Below are 24,876 nucleotides of genomic sequence, written 5' to 3' on the forward strand. Positions count from 1 at the left end.
ACAGTAAATTTTTTCCAATCTATTATATAGTGGTAATAATTATATGTACTGTGTTGATCGATGATACAATTAAATAAATTAACGCATTTGCAGTCAAATAAAAAGCAGAAGATTACATTTCCTTGAAGACTTAATTTCCCTAAGTATCACAAAGCACAATTAGTTTTCCTTTTAGATTTTTTTTTAAATGAAATTGGCATGAAAAATGTAATAATCGCTGCTTCCAGCCAAGGTCTCCGCAGAGAGCGGGGATGAGGGAGCCCTCCATCAGCCAGCTGTAACAAGGATTCTACAGAGTTGGGAATGGCTGGCTGAATTGCTGAGGGCAAAAGGGACGAGCACAGCAGCAACTCTGCAGACAGAGGAGATAAGACTGAGTATGATCAGCTCCTAGAGCCCAGCAGGAATGTCTTTTCCCTGGTAAGAAACCTGGCAGGAGTGGAAAGGCAGAGCCATACCCTGCTTATTGCCTCAGATGCAGCAGAAGCTCCCAAACAGCAGGGCCAAGAGAGGATGGAGGGAATATGTGGCCATTCCAGGTACGCTGAGCCAACCCTTGGCATCACCACTGTTGGGGCATTCAGGAAAGGGCACAAAACAGATACTGGTCTCTGGTGAGACCCCACCTGGAATCCTGCATCCAGCTCTGGGGTCCCCAGCACAGGAGGGACATCAACCTGTTGGAGTGAGTCCAGAGGCAGGACACCAAGATGATTAGAAGGATGGGTCACCCCTTCTATGAGGAAAGGCTGAGAGAATTGGGATTATTCAGTCTGGGAAAGAGAAGGCTCTGGGGTGACCTAATTGCAGCCTTCCAGTACCTGAATGGAGCCTACAAGAAAGAAGGAAAGATACTATTTACAAGAGCATATAGTGACAGAACAAAGGGGAATGGATTCAAACAGAAAGAGCAGGTTTAGATTAGGTATTAGGAAAGGATTCTTTACTGTGAGAGTGGTGAGACACTGGCACAGGTTGCCAGAGAAGGTGTAGGTGCCACATCTCTGTAGGTGTTCAAGGCCAGGTTGGATGGGGCTTTGAGCAACCTGGTCTAAGGGAAGGTGTCCCTGCCCATGGCAGGAGGGTTGGAAAGAGATGATCTTTAAGGTCCCTTCCAACCCAGACCATTCTACGATTCCACAATACTTTGGGGTTTTTTTTTATGTTTTAATAAGCAACTAAAACTGGGCCATCAGTAGGAGCAGCTTAAACCAATGTGCTGAATCAAACTGTGTTTGACAGACAAGACAGGGCCACAATACCTTTAACCAAGGCACTTATGTGAGCTTGTTTCTGCAACTGCTGCAGCCAAGTAACAGCAGCTGCATCTGTGACCCAGTGCAGCCACAGGCCAGGGCAGTGGCAAAGGAGACCAGGTCCTTTTCAAAGAATTTGGGAATGCTGGTGGACATCAGACCCTGGCAGTTCCAATTCCATATTTATTAACAGAAAATTAGGCTGTCCTAAAAAAAAGTACTATTAGTGAAATGGAGTGTAACCCAGCTGCTGCAGTGACAGGAGATTTCCACTAAAAAAACGGTTCAGAAAAGCCTTTCATTTCTTTACAGAGAGGGGAGCAAGAAAAAAATTTACACAGCTCAGTGTATAACAATCTGTTAAGAGGTGGATTTATGGGCTTATTAATTAACAAGCTCCAATGCAGCTTTGTGGGGAAAATGAACATCTGGAGGGAGAGGAGTGCGAGCTGTAGTCACTGACCAGATCACCACTCTTGTGTCTCTGTGCTCCTTCTCGCTCTCTTCTCCAGGAGGTGTCACCGGGAGTCACCTCCACAGCTTTGCTGTCTGACTGCTCATGCTCAATGTGTTCTCCTTACACAGATCCACACAAGATAACAGCACAGCAACTGCTTGAAATACTCCCATCAAAACATCCATTAGTTGAAAACTATACAAATAGTTTACAGTCAACTTGATGAAAAGTAACGTTGTGACCCAGGAAAAGGCAAAAATGAGCCTAAAGCAAAGAAATCAGACTTAGGCAAAGCAAAATAACAGCACAGAAGCAGCCTCACTGATCAGGTCCTGCTCCTAAATCTGGGTAAATGACAGAATACACATCTTCCTGTCTCCAGGGGAGGAACCAGCATTTCAGGAATTCATATAACCAGCAAAAGAAATAAATATTGCTCAGTCTCCAGTGCCAGAGGCCCAGTGCACACAGTAAGTTTGCAGGCTCTAAACAGGAGCAGATGATGCAGCCTAAAAACCCCGGTGTGTTCAGTGGCCACATCATCCCACAAATCAGATTTGTTTTGAAAGGTGGATGCACATAATCCTGCTCTTTTCTAGCCTTGCTCAGCTCCAGGAGAAAATTTTACCCTGGTTTTACTGTTCTAAAGGCACAGAATTTTACTGTTCTAAAGGCACAGATCAGCAGTGCATGTCTTTGACAAGCGGGACTTTCCATCTCTTCAGTAGCCAAATTTTGGCCAGAGCTGAGGGGCCATAGGCAGGGCAGAGGAGATGGAGACTCAGGAAACTTTTCTGCCCCAGCAGCCCTTCCTTGCACATTCCTGATACCTCTGGTCCCACAGAGATCTTCTGCTGGGCCATCTCTAACAGAACCAGTGCATGGAATTACACGCATTTCATATAAGAGGAATAATTAACAAAAAACGGGTTGTTGAAGGGTTGTTTGAAGAACTTCTTAGACAGCAAAAAGCATTCCAGTGGCCAGAGGAGAAAAACAGGAAACAAGAGACTGTAAAGTATCAAGATTTTATTGTTTTTATATATATATATATACGTATAATTCTTAAATGAGACAGTATTTTTTAAAACAGCAGCAAGCAGAACGTACAAGTTGAGAAAAGTGGCAGCGCAGGTAACTCTGTTTGGCTAATGCCCGTTCATGTACAAGGCGTACATTGGATTTTTATTTTTTTTTGAGCACCTTTTGTGGTTTTTTATTTTTTCTTGGTTTAAGTGTACAGTAAGGCAGTGGTTTGTTTTTTTTTCCAATAAGGAATATATATATATATATATTTATATTTATATATATTTTCAGTCATCACCGTGAATTCTTCGTACATGCAAATTAAATAAAATGTACAACTTTAAAATGTTACACCGGGAGACGTTTTTTCCTCAAGGCAAAGCTTCTAATAAAAGGCAAATACAGACACCACAAAGTTAAAAAAAGAGAAGGAAGGCGTAAGAATCCGAGCGGCAGGTGCTACTGACAGGACAGCTCAGGCAGGGAACGTCGGGATTCCAGTGGAGATTCCTCCCGCCGCTGGCAAGGCGGGAAGGAACGGATGGTTATTAACAGATGTCTGCAGCCAACTCCCTCGGGAAGGTTCACTCTAACCTGAGAAGCTCCACATCAAAGAGGAGCGTAGCATTGGGAGGGATGACCCCAGGGTGGCCTGTGGTTCCATAGGCCATCTCAGGTGTGCAGGTCAACTTTGCTCTTTGTCCTAAGCTCATCTGGGTTTTGGATGTGGGAGAAAGGAAAAGAGAAGACAAAAAAACCCTAACAGTATTAGAAGGAAATTAGAAGGAAAACAAATTAAAAAATCACTGCCTGGCAGGTTTACAGTATCAAGGAGAGTTGGGATAGTCAGAATCACAGAACTGTTTAGGTTGGAAAAGACCTTTGAGATTATTGAGTTGACAGGTTTGAACTGGATGATCTTTAAGGTCCCTTCCAACCCAAGCCATTCTGTGATTCTATGAGTCCAACTGGTTCAGCTTCAATTTTCCCTCACTCCTGGTTAGCTCCGAAGGTAACAGTGCTCACTGAGGTCTGGGGTATCAAGAATCAAATCCCTGCTCTTCCAACAGAGTATTTTGGAAGATTCTCAAAGTGCTATTCATGCACCATACACAGGTGATTGAATATTCATTGGCCAAGGAACAAGGCAATGAAGCAGTGATTTTAGCTCAGACCTTTCTCCCAAGATCAGGTGCCTCACTGGACTGCAGATGACTTGATATCTCCCATTGAATTTTTAAAAGTTGAATATTTTCAGGTTCTATAAAATATACCAAAGCTAGAGATTTGATTACTTTTGGTAGAAGAAAAATGTGAATATGAACTTTCCCACAGTCAAGGAGTATTAATACCATGGGGCTGAGGGCGTATGAGAAGATTCCCTCCAGGGGTTTCTGTGGGCCCACTGCTTGGATGTGTCCCTGCAAGCCAGACAGCTGGCAGGTCATGCCTGGATTTAAGGCATGGGATAACCCTGAACTGTGAGAAGTTGAGCAGAGAAATGCAGGTGCTGTTGGCATCGGAGAGTCATTACACCGAGGTTTGAGAACACCACATGCTTGTTCCAAGTGCCCTGTGCCAATCACACTCCCCAAATCCCTCAGACCCTGGGGTGGAAGGAGAAGGCCACAAGCTCGGCTTGTGTCAGTGATCCACTAGGAGGAGCAGGAGGGCAGCGTGTGACCACACGGACTTCTGGAATGGCTTTCGGCCACTTTATTAACTAAGGGACAGGAGTCAGGGAGGGAGAGCAGTCAAGGAAGGGATGAACTGATTCACCCAAGTGCTTGTTGCCACTACTTTATCTGCACTGGCCTCTGGTTCCTACAGCTCTGGGGTCCTGAGCTCCTCTTAGCCCTCACTGCAAAGCAAATAATAAACAGTCCAACTCAAATCCTTGAGAGGAAGGTGGGTATTTTTCAGAGTCTAGGATTACTCAAATGAACTTCTCTCTCTGCTGCTGCACAGGGAAACAGTATGCCTGATAATGAAATGAGTCTGGAGAACCCAGATACCCAAGGGAATGGTATGAAGCTGTGTCAGGGGAGGTTTAGGCTGGATATAAGGAAAAGGCTCTTCACCCAGAGGGTGGTTGGGCACTGGAACAGGCTCCCCAGGGAAGGGGTCACAGCCTCAAGCCTGACAGATCCAGGAAGCATTTAGACAAGGCTCTCAGGCACATGGTGTGACTCTTGGGGTGTCCTGTGCAGGGCCAGGAGTTGGATTTCAATGATCTTTGTGGGTCCCTTCCAACTCCAGATATTCTGTGGTTCTCTAGCTGGAGAAAAGGGAATGCTTGCATTGCTTTCTCCATAGGGCTGGAAAGCATTGTCTCTTCCATCCTTCTTTGGAAAAGCATGGTTGCATCATTGCTCAATGGATTGTTTGTCATTTTACATTCCTCCCATTTCTCTATTTAAGCATAAGAAGTTATTCCTGTTAAAATTGTTCCTATAGCAGTATTTGAGCAGTTTCCTCCTCCACTGAGGTCTTTGATCCTGAAATGGGAAGTCAGGAGGAATTTGCACCCTGATCTCATTCACTCATGCACTTGAGCAGCCTGATCACACTCCTCATGTCATGGGCCTTCACAGCACTGCACAAAAAGCAAGAGCTGGAAATTAATTGTGTTGGGGGGCTCTTGTAGGGTTTAACTGTGCTGGCACTCAAACTGTAATTATTGGAGGGCAGTTTTCTTTCTCTCAGCATAGAGATAGTGAATGTTAAGTTTTGTAGCTGGGAGTCTGAAGTTGTAAAAATGTGACAGTGCAGCTCCATACCTTGTTCAGTAAGGGTCAGAATCTGTAGCTGGATATCATCAAAAACAGCAGCATGGACTTTTATGGAGTAGTTGAATCGAGGTCACTCCATAAAATGCTGCCACCACAATATTTTAGAGGCCACTGTTGTCTATTTGTGGAGCTGCCCATGGGAGAAGGGCTTATGTGGCACATTAGCACCCAGGGAGGGGACTTCACCTCTCCCCTCCCAAATGCATACCATGGGGAAAGGCTCATGAGTAGGGGACAGCCATGGATGGATGCATGGATGGATGGATGGGAACTACAGGAAATACTGCACTCAAATGGACCACACTTTAAGAAAACCACTCCATATCCTGCACTGTGATTTCTGCTCAGTCTTGTCACCCCTGCACGGACACTGCTGTGCTCACACACCCTTCAGCCAGCTCCAAGTCCCAGAATCATTGCTCTGTACCTGTGTAACACCTTCTTCAAATCCTTTGATGACTTCTTGCCTGCCAATCTTGAACCTGAAAGGCTTGTTTCTGTCTCTGGAGGAATCAAACTTCTTTCCATTCTGTAACATTCCTGCCAAAACAAGACACACAGTTTCAATCTGAGCTACATCTAATATGAGCTAATTTACCTGCTGGAGGAGAGGGAAGGAGTGAAAAATTAATGTCTTGGTCACAACAGCTGCTCATTTCCATTTTCACTTTCAAGCCTCATCCAAAACGGATAAGGCAGGAGGGTCAACCACAGTGGTACCATATTGTTACATTTTCCTTCCTGTAATTTAGGCTCTAAAATAAAAATATATTATTTTTATTATTCTCAATGCAATAGGCTGGAACCCATATTGTACCAAACGCTGCACAGACATACAGAAGAGCTGTTGGTCACACACAGTGGAGCTCCCTGCCTAAGTGGATAAAAGCAGGAAAGGAACAAGTGGGGGGCAGCAGAAGAAAGAATCCCAATGCAGGTGTCTGATGCAGGCTTGCCCCTGAGGACCAAAAAGCTCCCTAAAACAAGCCTGCAGACAAAGAACCCAAATGTAACATAGATTTGCCTATGTTTACTTTTTGTTAAATGCTTACCATTTATTTTAAGGTTTCTTAAATATCTGCAAATACTGAGCAGCTCCTTTGACTTGGTCCTGCAAATTTATACCAGAACAACTTGGAGGAACATTTCGTACCTTGGACTATTTGCCTTCCCTACTGATTTACTCAGGAGCACCAGAATAATGTGTGTTAAACAAATGGGACCATTCCACACCAGGTGTGTAAAACTCCTACACAACATGACAACTGCACACGCTCCTCCTCATGCAGAAAGAACAGAAGAGACTGCATTCACAAATACGAAAATAGCAAAGACATTTATATGAATGTTCTACTACCCTCATTCTTTATATTTTCATTCAGCCCTGAGAGACAGTCACAGAACACGTTATTTGTTCCTTTGGATGGGCACAGCTCTAATTCAACCCATGGGTTTTGAACACATGCCCAGATTCTCCAACAAATGCATAAAGCATCACAGAGCACTACATGATTGGCTATTCTCATTCTCTTTTCAAACAGTGGATAATTACGGTAGCTTTCAACTTAAGAGTACCTGGTAATTGCTTTTGCAAAGTGTTATACTCTGGATATTGAAAGGTTGGGCTGATATTTATGCAACAGAATAAATCCTCTCTTTGTAGTGTTGTAGTGTCAGTGTTCTGGGCATACACAACGACTCTCCTGCGCAAAGGGCTGGACAAAGATAAATTCATTAATCTGACAAAGTCTTTGGTTGAAAAGAACATTAACAAGTCCAGCTTTGACAGAAAATGCTGAGAAACAGTGTCTTTAAGATACAATATGAAAAATACAGTCTTACTAGTTTCTTTCCATTAAAGCAGTTATATTAATAGATCGGGCTGATGCACAAGCTTTATTTTCCAGTGAAAATCATCAGTTACTGTCCAAACAACAAAAAAGGCATATTTTGCTTGCTTAAAAGGTCTGTGCTGTGAATCAAAGGTAAATATGAAGAAAAACAAAGACTGAAAAGGTAGAATTCCTTTTATCAACCTTTAGGCTTCTAAGATGTAGCCAGCTACTTCTGAGCTAATTACTACGCTTGCCTCTGTAATCAAATCAGAGAAAAATGCACTTTCAGGGGGCAATTCATCCAACAAAATCTAGGGATCTACATTAGGACATAATCAATCACATCCTAGCACTGCCTATTTCTTTGCAATGCATAAAGGGAAGTCCAAACAACTAGCTCAGACATAGATGTCCCCAAATTCACTAGTAGTTACACCAGTGGTGATGGCACTCCAGACTTGCAGTCACGAGTACGGAGTATTTGATCATTTCAGTGAGGTTCACTGTCTAGATATTTTACAGCAACATTAAAAACAAACGCCATATTAAGGCAAATTAGCCATTGGTCAAGTCAGACATTTGTCAAAGTTGGTCCTTCAGAGACACCTCTGTGTGTGTATAAGGCCTTAGGAGGAAAATTATGGAAAAACCTGCCCATAAGGAATGTTCCATAACCATCACCATTAGTGCTTGTCATAGCCCTTAAGTTTTTCACAGTAAAATAATGAAGTATTGCATGTGTGCTCTGATGCAAGTACATAGGATTACAGAATCACAGAATCAGTTAGGTTGGAAAATACCTCTGAGATCATCGAGTCCAATCATTGACTGAACACCACCTCCTCAACTGAGGGCCACATCCAGTCTTTTCTCTAAACACTTCCAGGGACGGTGACTCCACCACCTCCCTGGGCAGTCCACTCCAATATCTAATCACCCTTTCTATGAAGCAATTCTTCCTAATGTCCAACCTAAACCTCCCCTGGCACAGCTTGAGGCCATGTCCTCTCATCCTGTCACTGGCTGTCTGGGAGAAGAGGCCGACCTCCACCCGGCTACAACGTCCTTTCAGGTGGTTGTAGAGAGCGATAAGGTCCCCCCTGAGCCTCCTCCAGGCTGAGCCCCCCCAGCTCCCTCAGCTGCTCCCCATAGGACTTATTCTCCAGACCCTTCCCCAACTCCGTTGCCCTCCTCTGGACTCGCTCCACCACCTCAATTCCCTTCCTGAATTGAGGGGCCCAGAACTGGACACAGCACTCAAGATGTGGCCTCACCAGTGCCCAGTACAGGGGGAAATGCACACATTATGGAATATATTACCTTAGTGATATCCCCAAACCCCTCCACGCAGGCTGGGAAGTCACACCAGCTCCTGCACAAGGCTTTCCAGCTACAGACTAATATGGATTCATCTGTAATATAGAAATCCAGCCTGCATATGGGGGAGGGCAGGCAGGGAGAAGCAGCTCTGGGGGAACTCTCAGGAATATCATATAATCCTTTTTGAAGTATTTGATCTTAAATTTAAATGACAGTCCTTCCTCACAGCAATTTTATTTTTAAACACATCATAAAACCTTATGATTCTATGAAATGGAAGGAGACTATTGCAGAATCCCAATATTTAATAGTTTTAATATTAAAACCTAGTACTGTCATTGCAGTTTGCATGTTCAAAGCAGTATGCAAACATTAATTATTCTTCACATTAGCCCAAGGAGGTAAAGAAGATATTTATTATAAAATAGCCTCAGCCTGCAAGTTCAGATTCAGATGCAAAGTTCCACAACACTTTAGTATGCTTTCACTTCATTTTGTAACGAAATCCCATTAAAACACTTAGCTTAAAGCTCTGATGGTTTACCAAACATCCCACATCACACCAGTGGCAGAATCAGAATTAACTCTTCAGAGATTCTGACAACAGCTCCTGGACAATGTTTCCCATTTAAAATAATATTTCCATCTGCCCATGAGTTTGCTAGTCTGATATCTCATATAAAAACTTACTCATTTCACTATCAAAAGCCTATAGAAGATGTGTTAGGCCTTGTAGAAGAAAACGGGCTTTTCTATATTTACACAGTATCCTATTTTCAGCAACAGCTGAAGATTCATGAACTCAGAAATGTAACCTCCTCTGTCATCACCTCACTGCTTTTAGAGGACAACCCGGGATTCAAAGACTCAGATGTGTCTGTATCTGCTGAAGCTCTGGCAGGAGGGTCAATTTTTATATGAGTGCCCTTTAAATGCACATCTAGAGCAGAAATGAGTCAGAGTCCCCGTGTGCCCTGGAGAAGTTCCGATACGGATTTAGATCTGAACTTTAGATCTTTTTTATCTCTGTTTCTGAGAGTTAGAGTCTACTATTCAGGCTCCTGGGAACTAAAACAGCACAATGCTTTATTTTCTTTCTTGCTAATGCATCAATTGATTTTTTTTTGGTGGAAAAAATTGATTTAGTTAATATTCTTGAAGAAGGACGGATGCCCATCTTCAGCCTGCATCTTTATCTAGCTAACAGCAAGGAGAAAAAAACCTCCACAATCTGGCACTCAATAATGACATTGTTTTGCCAAGTCAGAACAATCAATAAGACTTTTGACTGAGCAAGGACATCTAGATGCCTATATGGTTACCTGTTACCTTACATTTGATTCTGAAAGGTAACCATCATTGTATTAAAATAATTAATTGTATAAACTTGATTATTGGAATATGGTGTGGATTGGAAAACCTTGTGATCTACAAGATGTCCTCATTAATAACTAGGTTTTAAAAATTAAGCAGCTGTAGAAAAGGAGACGTTTCAGATCAGGGGTCCTGCTGAATCACTGAAGTTCAGCTCACTGAAGCTGCAGATAAAGAGCAGACAAATCATTTTGTTAAAGAACATGACCAGGGATCCATCCAAACTGCCTAAGCTATAATGCCATTTGGGCTAAAACAGCAGTGAAAACAGAACTTCAGTCTAGATTTGACACAAGTTATTACTTCTTATTAAAACACAGGTGTGTCCGCACCACCTTTTAACATGAATTAACTGAGGTCAGTTGACCTCAGTTAAGATCTCATTATTGAAGTCTGTTTCCTAAGGGGAGAGGGCTAATGACACTGTCTGCACTTGCCTAATAACTTCTGAATATTTGAGCCAATTTCAACCCTCTTTGGCAGAGGAGTGGGGATCATACCAACATGAAGATCTCATGCACATAATGAAAAAAATCTGCATAGGAAGAAGAGCCTGTAAGTGCTTATACCACGAGAAAGGTTCAATCTTTGTTATCAGAGAAACTATTATTGAAGAGAGGTCAGGAATGTAAAGACTGGACCACAGTCTAAGTTTCTTTCTACTTCCTTTTCTTCCTTCATCTGAGAATAATTCAGCTGGCAATAGAGCCAACTACAGAACACAAATCCACAGAGCCAGCCCAGCTACTAGACATCTAATACACCTACTGTCCCAACAAAACCCTGCCCCAAACCATGGCCAAACTATTATCTATACAAAAGATGGATGGAGAGAGAACACTGAAGGCCATCCACAGACAGTCTGTCAAGCTGTGCCTGAACTTGGAAAATCCTATTGTTATCTATCTCAGAGGCAGAAACTGTGTCTCTACCTGTCATCTAGGCTACTTCTATGGTTAATGGAGAAAGAGAGGTATTGCCAAGAGTGATTCATCCCACCTAGATTTAGATGTTAGGGCTGAAATAACCTCCTGGAACTGTTTATCATTCTCAGTCAACTACCTTACAAAGTAAAAAAGTTAACAACATTCATTCCAAACAGTAGACTGCCAGGTTTTTATAGGGCCCTGGTGAGGAGGTATTAACTCAGTCATCCATCCCTAAATGAAGAAGATCAAATGGCATCCCAGGCTTCACTGACTCCAGTGTTTACTGAATTATTTGTCTTTGCAGCGTTGACAAATTCTGGGAACCAGGAGACAGAGATCCTAATCCAGGACAAATCCCTTGATTTCACTAGTTGTTCTCCTTTTATCCTGTACAACGGGATTGACTTCCCTCATAAGTATAGAGGGGATAAATTGAATTGAATAGGTGACTTTCAAAAAACAGCATCTTTCATCTGCAAAATATTCCATTCCCTTATTTTTTCAAACAGTAGTTACCTATGGAACATAAGGACAATACGTGCACTTGAAGACAGCTATTTTCTGAACACTTTTTGGCAGCAGAAAGAGGGGCAGATATTCAGAAGGTGTTTCTAGGACAATATCCTGTTTCATTTTATGTAGACCAGAGGCTCTTCATGACAAGGACTATATTCTGATGCCCTTTAATGCAATAACCTTGTAATAAATCTGTGCTGTTAGGAACTTGTCATTTCATTTGGTTCCTAGGACTCTCCAAGGCAGCATCTGCTGCAGTTAATGTTGCTGTGGGTTAAGAATTTTTGATCTCAAGTGTTTCTTTTTTCTCATCAAATATATAATTTCTATGTCAAGATATGTTGATATTCTGTCAGGAGAATATCACAAAGGCTGGAAATTCTGATCTTCCCCCCATTTTCAACCTGCAACTATTACTAATAAACACTTTTAGTCTGGAAAATATATTATTTGGAAGTTTTCTGTAACTGCACAAAAGCCCTTGTGTCAACACTGATGCCTTCCCAATGTATAAAGGAAGGCACAGTTCAGCCCAGCAGAGGAGTCACATAGGAGTGGTGGGAGAAACACATCCACAGTCACAAATTACATCCCAAGTTGGTTCACACCAGCAGAACTCCACTGACTTCAGTGGTGTTACTTGCACCTTACATTAAGATAGATCAGTTCTCTTCAGGACTCAGTTCTGTGGCAAAGCAGGACAACCTCTCTGCTTTCAGTGGTGTTCCCACCCAGCTTGTGGCTGAGACTCAAGCTACCACACCTGAAAAACTGGTGGTTTCCCATCAGGAACAAAAACAGTCTCAGTGGGAAGTGGAGAGATCTGGGCAACACTTTTCTAGGCAAATACAGTTGGTGCCATGTGTTTCTGCTTCGCAGGGAAATGCTTGGAGGACTTAACATGCCTCAGCTCTCCAGCTCATTACATCAGATATGTGTCAGCCAGACATCTCACACCTCTTACATCTGCTTTATTATCTCAAAGTCCAATTCACTGTTTTACACTTTTTTGTCATAACAACAGCTCCCAGTAACCTTTAGTTACACCCAGCCATGAGCCTCCTCCCAAACCACCATGCAGCAAGTACCACATACCTCTGATTTCCTTGATTTGACTTCCAAAGTAAACTCTTCTGGAGAAATTTATCATCTCATCAATTTTGCTTGTGACTATCGTAATGGAAATAAAGAATGTCGAGTATGAGCTGGAGGATGCCTTTATTTCCTACACCGTGTTGGGTTGGGGGCCATCTTACTGTGTCCTGTACAGGGTCTTTGGCAACTGAACTGAGAAGGGAAGTTTAGCTTTTCAAGGGAAAAGTTCAACAATAGAGGTTTAGTACCACTGCAACACTCAGTTTTATCCTGCTAACATTTTCTCTGCTAACATTTTCTCTTTTTTTTCCACAAGGCCTTATGTGGAAAAAAGGATTTACTGTCTTAGACTATTTTCCTGACGACTTGCAGCCACTTAAGAAAAAATCATTAATACTTTCAGGGAATTTTCAGTCTAGAGGGATAATAGTTGAAGAAAAGTGGGGAGGGGGATGTGCACATCTCTGCAGCATATCAACTCTTTACCACAATTTTTTTGTTGTGTTCAAAAAGGCAACAGGATGGATGCGAGTGTGCCATTTGTTGCCATGACAAACTGACTTACAGTGAAGAAATGGGAAATGGATAGTGGTGGTGGTCACTTCCCAGTTCCTGCTGCCACAGCACACTTCAGTAACACTTGATCTTTTGAACACAGCAGCCTTGCTGCTTCATTTTCTTCATGTATTAGATAGTCATATATCTTTAATGAGGAGTAAGAGCAGCACAATCAATTATTTACTATGCAGCTGACAGCATGCAATGAAGACACAACAGACAACTCTTCAATAATGCATCACCGTGTGCCATGAATCAGTGTTGCGTACAACTACAAGACAATATGAAAGAGCCTTGCACTTAGCTCGACTTCACAGCCAGGAAAATTACCTACAATTGTCTACTTCACTCTGCTGAAAGGAATTATTCTGTCCTAGCAGCTTTAGGGATTTGCGTATTTTTTAAGAGAAGCAAAAGTAGATTCACCTCCAAGGCAGATATAAGGCTCACTAAGCACATTCTACCTGAGTTCTAAGGAGACCAAAACAATTCCTCTGGTATCCTGTTGCCTTAAGAAAGTCGTTTTATTTTAAGAGTTTGATTCTGTTACTGTTACAAAGTTCAGCTGTAAAATATACACGCACTGCAGCATAAGGCAAATTTCATTTTAATCAGCATGGCAGAATCAGGTCAGTCTGGGGATGCTAATGAGTGGGACGATAGATGTCTAAAGCAACACTTTAGAGAGAGTATATTACTACAGAAATACTTCACATCTCTTGCGTCTCTACCCTTAAACACCACATCCTGTAACACAGGGGCTGGAGGGAGAGGGAATGTTCCCCACTGGGGCAAGTCTTTCTGTCCCTGCCCTCTGGTACCAGCCAAGAAGCACAAAGAGCAGTTTCAAGCATGGTTGTAATACAAAGAAGACATTTTGCAAGATTTCCCACCCAAATGCAAACAGCAGAGCTTGGCCAAAGAATTCTGGGCACCTAGTGCACCAAGACAACAGGCCAATACAATTGATCTCTCTTTTTTCCCATTTTGGTTTCATTCTCAGTCTCATCCTATGCCACACGCACTCCCTTTTCCCTCACCCATTTTTTTTCCCATGGTTGCCTATGGAGTGGTGGTATGGATTTGATGGTTTAGCCTGTAGCACACATGACTGTGCAGGTGATCTCATGCTGGGAAGTTACACACTTCAGTAGTGAGTTAAATCTCACTGAAACAGGTGTGAACATGACAGACACCTGTCTATCAGAGCACAGCACAAGAAGGGCACAAGGTAGGACTCCAAAGCTTCTCAATACAGATCTGGTGCAGGGAGCATAGAAAAACACCACAGAAGGTAGAAAAGGATGTTCAGATGTTTCTTGGGAAAGCTCTGAGCATGGCTCCAAGATCACATGAGAGAGGGGATTTGGGAGAAAAGAACTAGCTTCTTAATTCCTCCTCTGCTCAGGGAAAGAGTATATTGAATGATCTGCCACAAGAAACACCTTCCCAACTCAACATGACAATACTGCATCAGCAGTCAGGTGTGCTTTGGTGATGAGCTGTTCCTAGGTTAGGCATTCTTTGATTTTTCAACTGTCTAGACTTGCAGGATGTGCTTCTATTCCCTTCTGATTAAAATTTGTGCTAAAAATCTTAATTTATCCGTGCAACACTTTCGATTCCCTTCCCTTAAGGTAGCAACAGCCTAGTGACAGATCTACCCATCTCTAGTAGGGCATTGGATTAAGAGGCTACACAGAGAATCATAGAGTGGTTTGGGTTGGAAGGGACCTTAAAGATCATCTTGTTCCAACACCCCTGCAATAAGCAAGGACATCTTCCACTTGACTTGGTTGCTCAGAGCCCCATCCAGTCTGGCCTTGAACTCTTCCAGGAATGGGCCATCCTCAACTTCTCTGGGCATACCCAAAGCCAATAAATTTGAGCATGAAAAAGTATATTATTAGTGTGTTTCCACTTAACACCAAGATGTTAAAATGGTATGTTGGTCTTTAGGGCATTCAGAACTGAAAAATGAGTTTCTCCCCATATCCTCGGTGAATGAATGCTTCACAGAGGAGTGTTTTGCTGAGACTCATCTTGATAAACACAGCAATTGTCTAACACCATGAAAAGGACTTAGAAATTACTCTCTCCCTAAATTAGATGGAGAAAAGGAAAAACATTTTTGGAAAAAGAGACAGAGACATACAGGATGCAACCAGAGAAGTAAACAGTTTATAAAAACGGATGTTGATGGAGCCATGTAAAAAGGCACAGTCAGTATGCCAAGATTACATATATTCTAAATAAGTCAGAGGCTTACACTGCTGTTCCATCATGATCTCACACATACATAAAACATACATAACACAGAATTCCAATGCTTTTTATCCAGGGTATCCAACTTTTTGATCTAGACTGGTCAGACATCCCTGTAATATGTCTTATTTTAGAGATGTGGTGTAACCTTCCTGGCTGGCATTATGCAACATCTCCTCCCTTCACAAGTGTTCGGAGAATTCCTGGGGAGTCAACTCCTCCTGCCTGCGATTTTGCACAGGAAAATGAGACATGACTTCACTGACACCAATTTGGGACTACCAAGGGGCTCACTCCAGCATAACACACAGTTTCCAGGGTAATCAGGTGAAACACACTGCTATTTCACTCCAGGGATGAATCCCTTGCTGGAATGGAGAAGGACAGGTACCTTGATGTTGTGCTCTCTCCATGGACATGGACAGACTGCAGACTTCTAGATAGCTAAAGACAGTTGATCATAATTCCACCCATAATGACTTGATCACAGTCAAGATTAGTGAAAAAATGAAGTTTAAAACCAATCAAGGTTTTGATTTGTGCACCATACACCTTCCAGTGGATTATGTTGCCTGAGGTCCTTTAGACTCGGTGACCGCAGACCAACCCAGTCACTTGCTGTGCAGCAATACATACAACAACAATGCTGTAGAATAACAGAGGATAAAAGCCTTAAATGAACTCTGAGAAGGGTTCATTAACAAGTTATGTATGGGGTAACTCTTATTACATTGCCAGAAGCTCAGCCTACCATTAAGATCAGACAAACCCAGCACTTTGCTGAGCAATCTTTGTTGTTTGCTGCAAGACTCCAGTGGAAGAATGTCTTATTTGGATACCTTACTTTTCTAGGCTGTCTTTTTAAAATATATATGAGATACACTCATCAAAGGGAAAAGTCTTTTCACAGATGTATAGTTGGTTCTTCCCACTCACAAGCAATGCACCTGCTTTCACAAAAAAAAGGCTATTTTTGAGGTATTGTTTTTAATGTAAACAGTGTTTTATGTGCTCCAAGGCAGACTCTAGCAGTGTCATAAATATCACGCTGTCTGTAAACACTAAGAGTTTGTTCTGAAATACTAGCTATAAAATTCTCTTTTTTTTGCCACATTTGTTTCCTATTTTTGATCATCATTCCTGATGTTACAGATTCTCCCTGGTGTAAACTGGCACAGTTCCCCTGATATTAATGAAAGTACAAAAACATATGTAGTAGTTTGAGACCTGGATCACAGCAATTTAAGTCTAAGTTCAATGATGTACTCAGGACTATTCTCCAGAGCAGAATCCTGCAAGAATATGGAACAATGTAGATTTGTGATAAGAGCAAAAAGTTGGATGTCAAAAAGAATACGTTCTGTCACTAGAGAACTGTGTAAGTATAACTCACCTTCATTTTATTCCCTGTGAAACAAGGAGTATAGTTTCACCAGGGTCAGTCAGCAATAATACTAGTAATTAATATATTTTGCCTTAGATATCCTGAAAGGCTTCATTCAGTAAAACCTTAAAGTATTTTCAGAACCACAGTGGAAGGGAGCTATTAACAGTGCAGTTTGTTCTTATAAATAGGTCTTTTCCATCACTAAGTTTTGATCTCAGTGATCTTATAAAAGAACTATGGAAAAACTGGCAGCTGTTATCTTGACAGATGGGTCTCTGCTGGACATTAGACAGTTGTCTCTCTGAGGAACAACAGGAATTTCCCAGTGCCTGTATCTATTTTCATCTCCTCAACAGACCACTCATGTCTTGGATTAGTGAAGAAGCAAGGAGAATGCAAAATAAACATTTTAGGGAAAACATCACAGAGAAAGGGGTGAGAATCAGAGCAGTACCACCTATTAGTGACTTTCTCCTTGAGTTTTACTGAAGTGACAGACAGAAAAAGCATCAGAAGTTTCTTATAGAGCCAATGGATACAAATAGGCACTTCCAGAAGGTGGGACACAGAAAGCCTCTGTACTGAGTGAAGTGCAGCCTACAGTCAGCTAGTGGTATGAGGGTGCACCTCAATCTTAAGCTCTTTCTAAAATTTAGCAGCGTCATCCACTTTGGATGTAGAGCTTTGAATCTGATTTTAAGGACAGACATAAACCTGAGAAAGATTCATCCTTTTTAAGGGGTGGTCAGTAGAGAGGGTGCTGCTGCCCATCCTTTCTATTATAAAAACTTGCCAAGGCATACCACAAGTTCAACTTCATCTCAAGCCTGAATTTAAACTCATGTTCTTCACATTTTCCGATGGAATTCTCACCACTGGAAAGCCAAACACCCAACGGGATCACACTCTCTGTTCCCTCCCTGAATCTGTATGGTAGCTGGAAATGGAGAATGATGAAGGGAAGAGAAAACTAAGCAAGTAGTAATGAAGGAGGTCAGTGGGATGGACAGAGACCTGGATCCCAATTCATAGACTCATAGAATGGTTTGGGTTGGAAGGGACCTTAAAGATCATTTTGTTCCAACTCCCTGCCATGGGCAGGGACACCTTCCACTAGATCAAGTTGCTCAGAGCCCCATCCAGTCTGGCCTTAAACACTTCCAAGGACAAGGCATTCACAACCTCTCTGGGCAACCAATCCTTGCTCTCAAGACTTGTTAGATCAGCTGTGCCTGATGTTGTGTAGGGCTTGTCCCTGCATTTTTATCATTGACTTTGGTGGGAGTTTGAGGATGGACTGCACAGACCATAATAATAACTTTTTCTAAAAGCAAAAGTATTTTCACACTCTGGACTGCTGCAAACAAAAGACATTGTAAATTAAGCCAGTTTAGATACTACAAATAGAAATAGTAGTCGGTTCACAGACACAAACAACAGAGATAAACACTGCCAAAAATACCTCAATGGCTCCACAGAGTGGAGAGCAACACAAGCTGAGCTTGGACCAAACAGGGAAGCATTACATAAACAAATGTATTATTACCCCAACAACAAAAAGCCTGAAGATTTCAGACTCTACAGTGAAATGTGTAATATTATTATATGCAAAATCAAAGACAGAGATGGTCAAATATATTGCATAACTCACAGGGATTGCTGTAGACGAGACAGTGCCCTATCCCAGGTCACACTGTCTTTTATCATCCCAGTATGTGCAACTGAAAATATAGCATCCTATATGAGCAACTTACTCTATGAACTCAGTAAAAATCTGTTCCTAACAATCAAATGGCAAAAACACACAAACCATAGTAACAAAGTGTGTTTTTCTGTAGAAAAAACAATGGATGTCCTGTTCAATTTCAAAACTACCGGGAAAAAACAGTTCAGGGTTGAATAGAATGAAACATTTTGCTTTAGAAAATAATAATAATAATAATAATAAAGCCTTATGTTCATCTGAAATGTTTAATTCCAGTGAGAATTCATTGCTGTGTTTTCTGATTACTAATATTCAGCTTGGGTGAGGTCTAGGGAGTTCTTGAGCACCAACCCCTTTCCATTTACAGAATATCAAGCATTGTTTAGCTACATCCAAGGTAAAAGACACCAGAGCTATTAAGGAACAAACATAAAAGGAAAACAGAAAAGCTTAAATTCATAAGGAGCTTGATGAAGGGGAGGCATATCAGATAAAATTCAAGTATACAGACAGCCAAACCAGACAAAAAAAAGGCAGAACTGACCTAAAATTTGGATCAAGGAAACTGAGATTTATATGAGAGGGATACAGTTATCTGGCCTAAAATAATCATTCACCCAGATACTCAGGGGTATTCTATATTGCTTTTAAAAATAATTGAACAGATCTTCCCTGACCAGGTAACATGGCTTACTCTGTAATCCATAAGATGTAATGTTATGGAACATTTAAAAGCTCAATTCATTTAAATTGCTGCTTCCATTTTCCCATTTTGCACAGCAAAGAAAAAAGACTGTGGCAGTTAATTTCTTTCTGTTTTGTGTACCATTTTAATGCTCCCACACGGATCTGCTGATTGACTGACTGCCTGCACAGGGAGTTTCAGTGATCCCACTCCCAAGGGCAGCAATCACCCAGGGTGCTGAGCCTTTGGAAATCATTCATCAGAATTGTAAGTATTCTGGCTGTTCACATCATGAAACACTTGCCAGGAAAAAAGGAAATAAAAGGGAAAATTACAGCTATTACATTATTTACTGTATCAAAAGTCTAAGACAGCCATAACAATTCTGGTAATTCGATTCGTGATCTGTGCATATTTCTGTAATTTTTGTGTGCTTTGCCTTTTTAAGTCACATCACCAGCCTTGCCTGTGCACCCGGGTTTACCTTCTAGCAAGAGGATTAAATACTGCTTTCTGTCCTTATGGATCTTCACTTTTTAACTTGCTGTTCACAGCCTTCTTGGAGAGGTGATCACACATTTCAGAGCCCAGTAGGGTTGCTATTTAGCAGCCAAATCTCCAAGAAAAAAACCCTAAACAACAACCTGCATATAAATTTTTGCCCAGCTTACAAATGACCCAGCAAGCCCTTCTGTGACCTGCCCTTAGTACTAAGGTGCCTTCCACAATGCAAACAGCCTTGTCTGCAAAGATCTGAGCACCTGACTGGAGATTATGACACCAGACTCCCAGACAGCAAATCTCAAATTAACGTTTTGCTGAGCAGTTTCAGAAATACATCTTTCATCAGTGTTTTCCGAGGGTTTAAAAGAAAGTAGTGTGATTTTTAAAAAATGGTATTTTATAAACCAGTTGCACTTGGATTGCAACACTGCATTAAGCAAAGAAGTCATTTTTGGAGCAAATATACCAGCCTGCTTCTGTTCAGGAGTAATATTTTTCTATCTCTGTTACACTAATTAGGTGGATAATACAGGCACAGCGCACCCTGCAAGCAGCCAGAACTCCAGCAGTGTTTAGTTGCCTCTCTTTGACCGGAACTGCTTTACAGGACTGTGAAACCTAAATATTGGTGCATTGCAGATTGTCATTTTTAGCTGCTGCAATACCCCGTTTTGTTTTGGTCCCTACTGCCAGATGACATCATCTTGTAGCAACTTTTTCAGTGGAGCAGCCAAAGCTGCTTTTCCCAGGATATTGCTGACTAGAAATCCAACAATACTGCATTTTCTTTTCTTTTTCTTTTCTTTTTTTTTTTTTTTGAGTCTTCCTGCTGCAAGTAAGACTAGAAGGATGGGAAGGGAGAGGAAATTACAGAATACTATCAGCAAGGAATATCACAGGTGGCCCTGGGAAAGGCAGTGGTGCACATACTGTTGTACAGCCTAAAAGTGGATCATATCCACACCCAATAAACACAGAACCACTATCAATTCTTCAGAAATGGTGCAGGTGCAGATACATACAATTCTATTTTCTCACATCAGCCTGAGTTTTGTGTCAGTTTCTCCACCTAGTAATTTAATTATGGCTACATGTGAAGCCCTAGCAGTGAAAAAATCCAAACAATCAAAAAACAAAACACAGAAAGGTCTTGTTTGCCATGTGGCAAAGATGATTTCTGCTATAAATGCTTCACAGGCTGAGAGCACGACATCAGGTTGTCATGTAACATGGAGTTACAAGACAAAATATATTTGTCTTGACCTCCACATCAAGTTTGAATTTTGTGCGTGTTCAAATCAAATACCAAATTTCCCCTGGGTGAGCTCCAAGACCTGTGTTGAGTCTTGGTATTGCTTAATAAAGAGAGGAGGAAGATTTAAACTACACATTTTTGTCATTTCTTTCAAATGATCTAATGCTTTGCACAGCCATTAGAAGGATATGGAGTTTCACACACAACATGAAGCTGACAGTGAGCATTTCTAGCTATGGCTCAATTATGTTTCACTCTAAGGCAGACAGACCCTGTCCCAGTGACCAGAAAAACATGTTATCTGATCCCTAATTGCTTTAACAGTCCACAGAACCTTTTTAGCTGGTGCCCAGATATGATCTTTATTTCTGTCTTCAGGGTGACAGTGTTATCCAACCGAGTGCATTGGGCCACGTCTCCATTCAGTTGCTTACATCTCAATCATTTAGGCTCCCAGAAGAGAACACAAATCAGTGTCACCTGTGTTTTTAAGGTTACAGGAACATCTAACCCTTTTTCCGATCTCACTCAGAGCAACTTCACATCCTGCTTGCTCTGCTAAAGTGTTACAGAACGCAAAGCAGGAGCTCTGCCATTTTATCTGCTTCAGAAGCCTTTGCAGAGATTAGGAAGTGTTGCTCTGCTCTCTCCCACCTTGCTATCTGGACACAGAAGTTCTATGCCACCTTGCTATCTGGACACAAAAGGTCAGGCTTTAAGCTGGGGCAAATCAATTGAACCTCAAAAAGGTCAATAGAGCAATGCTACATTGTCCTGGCTGAGGAGAAATTCTCACTGAGCCATTCCAGAGATATGAGACTTGAGATACAGCATTTCCCACCACATATAACCTATAACCATTTTCTACTCTCCTATACAGTTTTCCTAGCTCCCTAGATATTCTATTCCATTTCTTGCTGGTTTAAATTCTTTTTTTCTCACTTGCTGTATTTCAAGAAAATTTGCCTTCCTGGAAGCCAGAAAATGAACACATTCTAAACCTTGCACCACAAAGATTTTCTAACATGGAATTACTCTGCTGGACCCAGGACCAATAAACTTTGATGGGATCACAACAGATACAGTGAGAATATTTACCCACAACTTCTTATTCTTAACAGTAAGAAACTCTTCATTTGTCCTTGCATCAAGAGCCTTCTGAGAGGGTAGGAAGGAGAAATGATAAAGTCTCTCTGTGTCCTTGCACATACACTTTGAAAGGACTAAAATATGAGAGAGATCTTTGTGGTTTAATTTGTGTGAAGAAAAAAAAAGACCTCTGTATGAGACATGAAAATAGTCTCAACATTTTTACTGCAAAAGCAGAACATCTGATGTTAGATGGTTATATCAGTCAGGGGTTGCAAGAACAAAACAGGATTTTGTATAAATTTCCCCCCCACAGATATAAAAACTAGTGTGCTAGCTGAGCACAGAATAAAATGAACATGTTTCATTACCTTAAGATAATGATTGTATTTTATTTTTTTCACACAAATTCAAAGCAAATTGATCCAGGTTTAGTTTGACTGGGTTTGCTGCATTGGTGTGACTTTGCTAAAAATAGGTAAATCAAACCAGAGCTCCCTACTCAAGTTTGACCCTATATTAATAGAAATATGCATGACCCCAAGACACTCCTACATTAGTGAGTCTGAGTCAGGGCAGACTCCCTGACTCATCCAAATTGCATTTCTCATTTTGGGTAACTTGGAAATAACAGTGGCATGGATGCCACAGGAGGGGCAGTAAGTGATACTTGTATTAGCACCTTCATTTTTGGAAATTCGGTGTGCCTGCTATACACAGCCAGAGGAAGGAAGGCAAAAAATAAAGGAATCAAACTCTGGCTTGTATAGGGAGACAGCCATCCTTCCCTGTGGGTGGGGAAAGTGCCAAGGAACAAATTGGATAGTGTGTACAAAAGGAACAAAAACCCTCTATCCTGCTGTTTACTTGCATGGCACATGCCACTAAATGTGTGTGCCTTGGGGGAATGCCAACCCCCAGGAAAATCCGGCCCATCTTGAAGAGAGTCATCATTTACTACTGAAAAAAAGGAGCTGGGGTAGTGAGAGGCTGAGAGATGATCGGGTTTAACTTCAGCTGGCCCAAATCCAAATATGCGAGCAAAGGCTTACGAGAACTTTCTTGTGATGTCTCTGTGCCAACAATAGATGTGGACAGGGCAAATATTTACAGACCGAAAGTGGAGGGAGACTAACTGCGGGGGGAGTCAGACTCTGCCTGAAGTGCTTATTATCCCGATTAGCCCCGTGGCGGCTCCCTGGCCCCGAACTGCTCCTGCCCGGAGCCGCAGACAGGATGGGGTGACTCAATGGCGATGCCGCCAGCACAAGATGTCTTTTCACACATACCCTGCCCTGCCGCCCTCGCTTTCCCTGGGGGGTATTAATAGCAGTGTAGTCATACTATACATACTACAGAGTGACCCCCTCGCTTTGAAGTGAGCCCAGACAAGGCTAAAACATGTTCAAAACAAACAAAATCATCCTGGAGACCTGGCTGAGGTATTGACTCTTGTGCTCCATGCCCTGAATGCTTCCTTTCTCTCTGAGCATCTCTCTGAGGCCACCTGCCTCTATAAGCGTCTTTCCTCAACACCTGAACGTGTCCTAACATATAGGAAAACGAGCTATTAAATGGATGATTTGGCTGAGACATGTCTCTTACTTTGTTTGCCTTTGTAAACATAAAATAAATAGAATCGTAACATACATGTGTATCTGTCTGTGTCCCTTCCTCCTCTGTTTTTTTGTTCACCTTCCTCAGCTGTCTGAGAATGAGAGTTTCTCTTAATCCATTTTTTGCACAGTTAAGCACAATGGAGCTCCTGAATGATGCTGCAATACAAACATAATCAAATTCTCTTTTCTCTGTTCCAGGAAACGATGGCAATGCTATAAAAAAAAAAAATAATGGTGGGGACATCTAGAGTAGTGGGGAGGGCATTTGAGAGCAGAACTTTGTCCAAAAGCACCTGCATCGAAAGCAACCAAAAAAATTATTAAAATGGTTGTTTAGTTGTGGTAACTGGCTAGTTCATTTCTTATTCTCCAGAGCTGAACATGTCGCTCACCCTGGAGTGCAGGTTATCACTGGATAAATTCAAACTGTAGATCTCCCCAGCTTTGCCTTCCTCAATATTTATGTCTGAAGTCCAAGAATTGCCACTGGCTGATCACTGCAGGATAGATCTTTAGCAAGCAGGACTGTGAAATGAATAGCCACATCCTGAAGCATCTGATTACAGGGTTTTAATTGCATTATTTTCAACCATTTAAAAACTTATTATTTGCCTTTTCCTACACACCCACGTCTACTGGAATAACTGGAAACACGGTCAGAGATGCATGGAAAAATACAGAAACTGTCTGAAAGAAACAGTTATGTAATACAGAAGTAAACACAGCCTTCACTGGGATGTTAAATAATGAACTATCTTCCGTTTCTCAGTCACCTTGTGTTTTAATGCTCAATGTCCTGATGTCCAAGGCATGCCCAGGTGTGCAAGTGAATAATTTTCTATTTACCTTTTCTCCTAAGAAAATAAAATCAATAATGAAACTCCACAAATGTCACAAGCTGCAGCAACATGCAGTCTTCAAGAAGTACATGGACATTCTTCCTACATAGCCCTATGGAGAGCCACAAAGCAAACGCAGCTCTGTGTCCTCACAGGTAAAAGATTGTTTAGCTGGTGTGACTCTCACACTGGATTGCACAGTACCAGGAGGGTGTTCCTTGCAGCTACTCTACAGTGCCCATTAAATTACTTACTTTCTCTCCTTCTGGCCTGGGTGTGCAGGAAATTAAGACAGGCGTGTCCTGACCATCTGCAGGAGCTAAATCATGCATTGGACATTCTTGTCATCAGGTTCTCAGTCTGCCCAAAG

At 41.7% G+C, this 24,876-nt stretch overlaps 1 protein-coding gene across 1 annotated transcript in view; it reads right to left on the minus strand.

Annotated features, from left to right (window-relative positions):
• Window positions 1-2,727: 2,727 nt before the first annotated feature.
• The window catches only part of FKBP1B (FKBP prolyl isomerase 1B), a 46,133-nt gene continuing 23,984 nt past the window's right edge, over window positions 2,728-24,876 (minus strand). Inside the window, exons 4-5 of the mRNA XM_029965769.1 lie at window positions 5,959-6,071; window positions 2,728-3,452 (exon numbers count right to left, since the gene is read on the minus strand). Coding sequence (XP_029821629.1) covers window positions 3,324-3,452; window positions 5,959-6,071 — 242 coding nt within the window. The 3' untranslated portion in view covers window positions 2,728-3,323. The remainder of the gene's footprint in view (window positions 3,453-5,958; window positions 6,072-24,876) is intronic.

The sequence above is a fragment of the Manacus vitellinus genome, unplaced genomic scaffold (genome assembly GCF_001715985.3).
Source record: "Manacus vitellinus isolate BGI_N305 unplaced genomic scaffold, ASM171598v3 scaffold_11_pilon, whole genome shotgun sequence".
Taxonomy (NCBI): domain Eukaryota; kingdom Metazoa; phylum Chordata; class Aves; order Passeriformes; family Pipridae; genus Manacus; species Manacus vitellinus.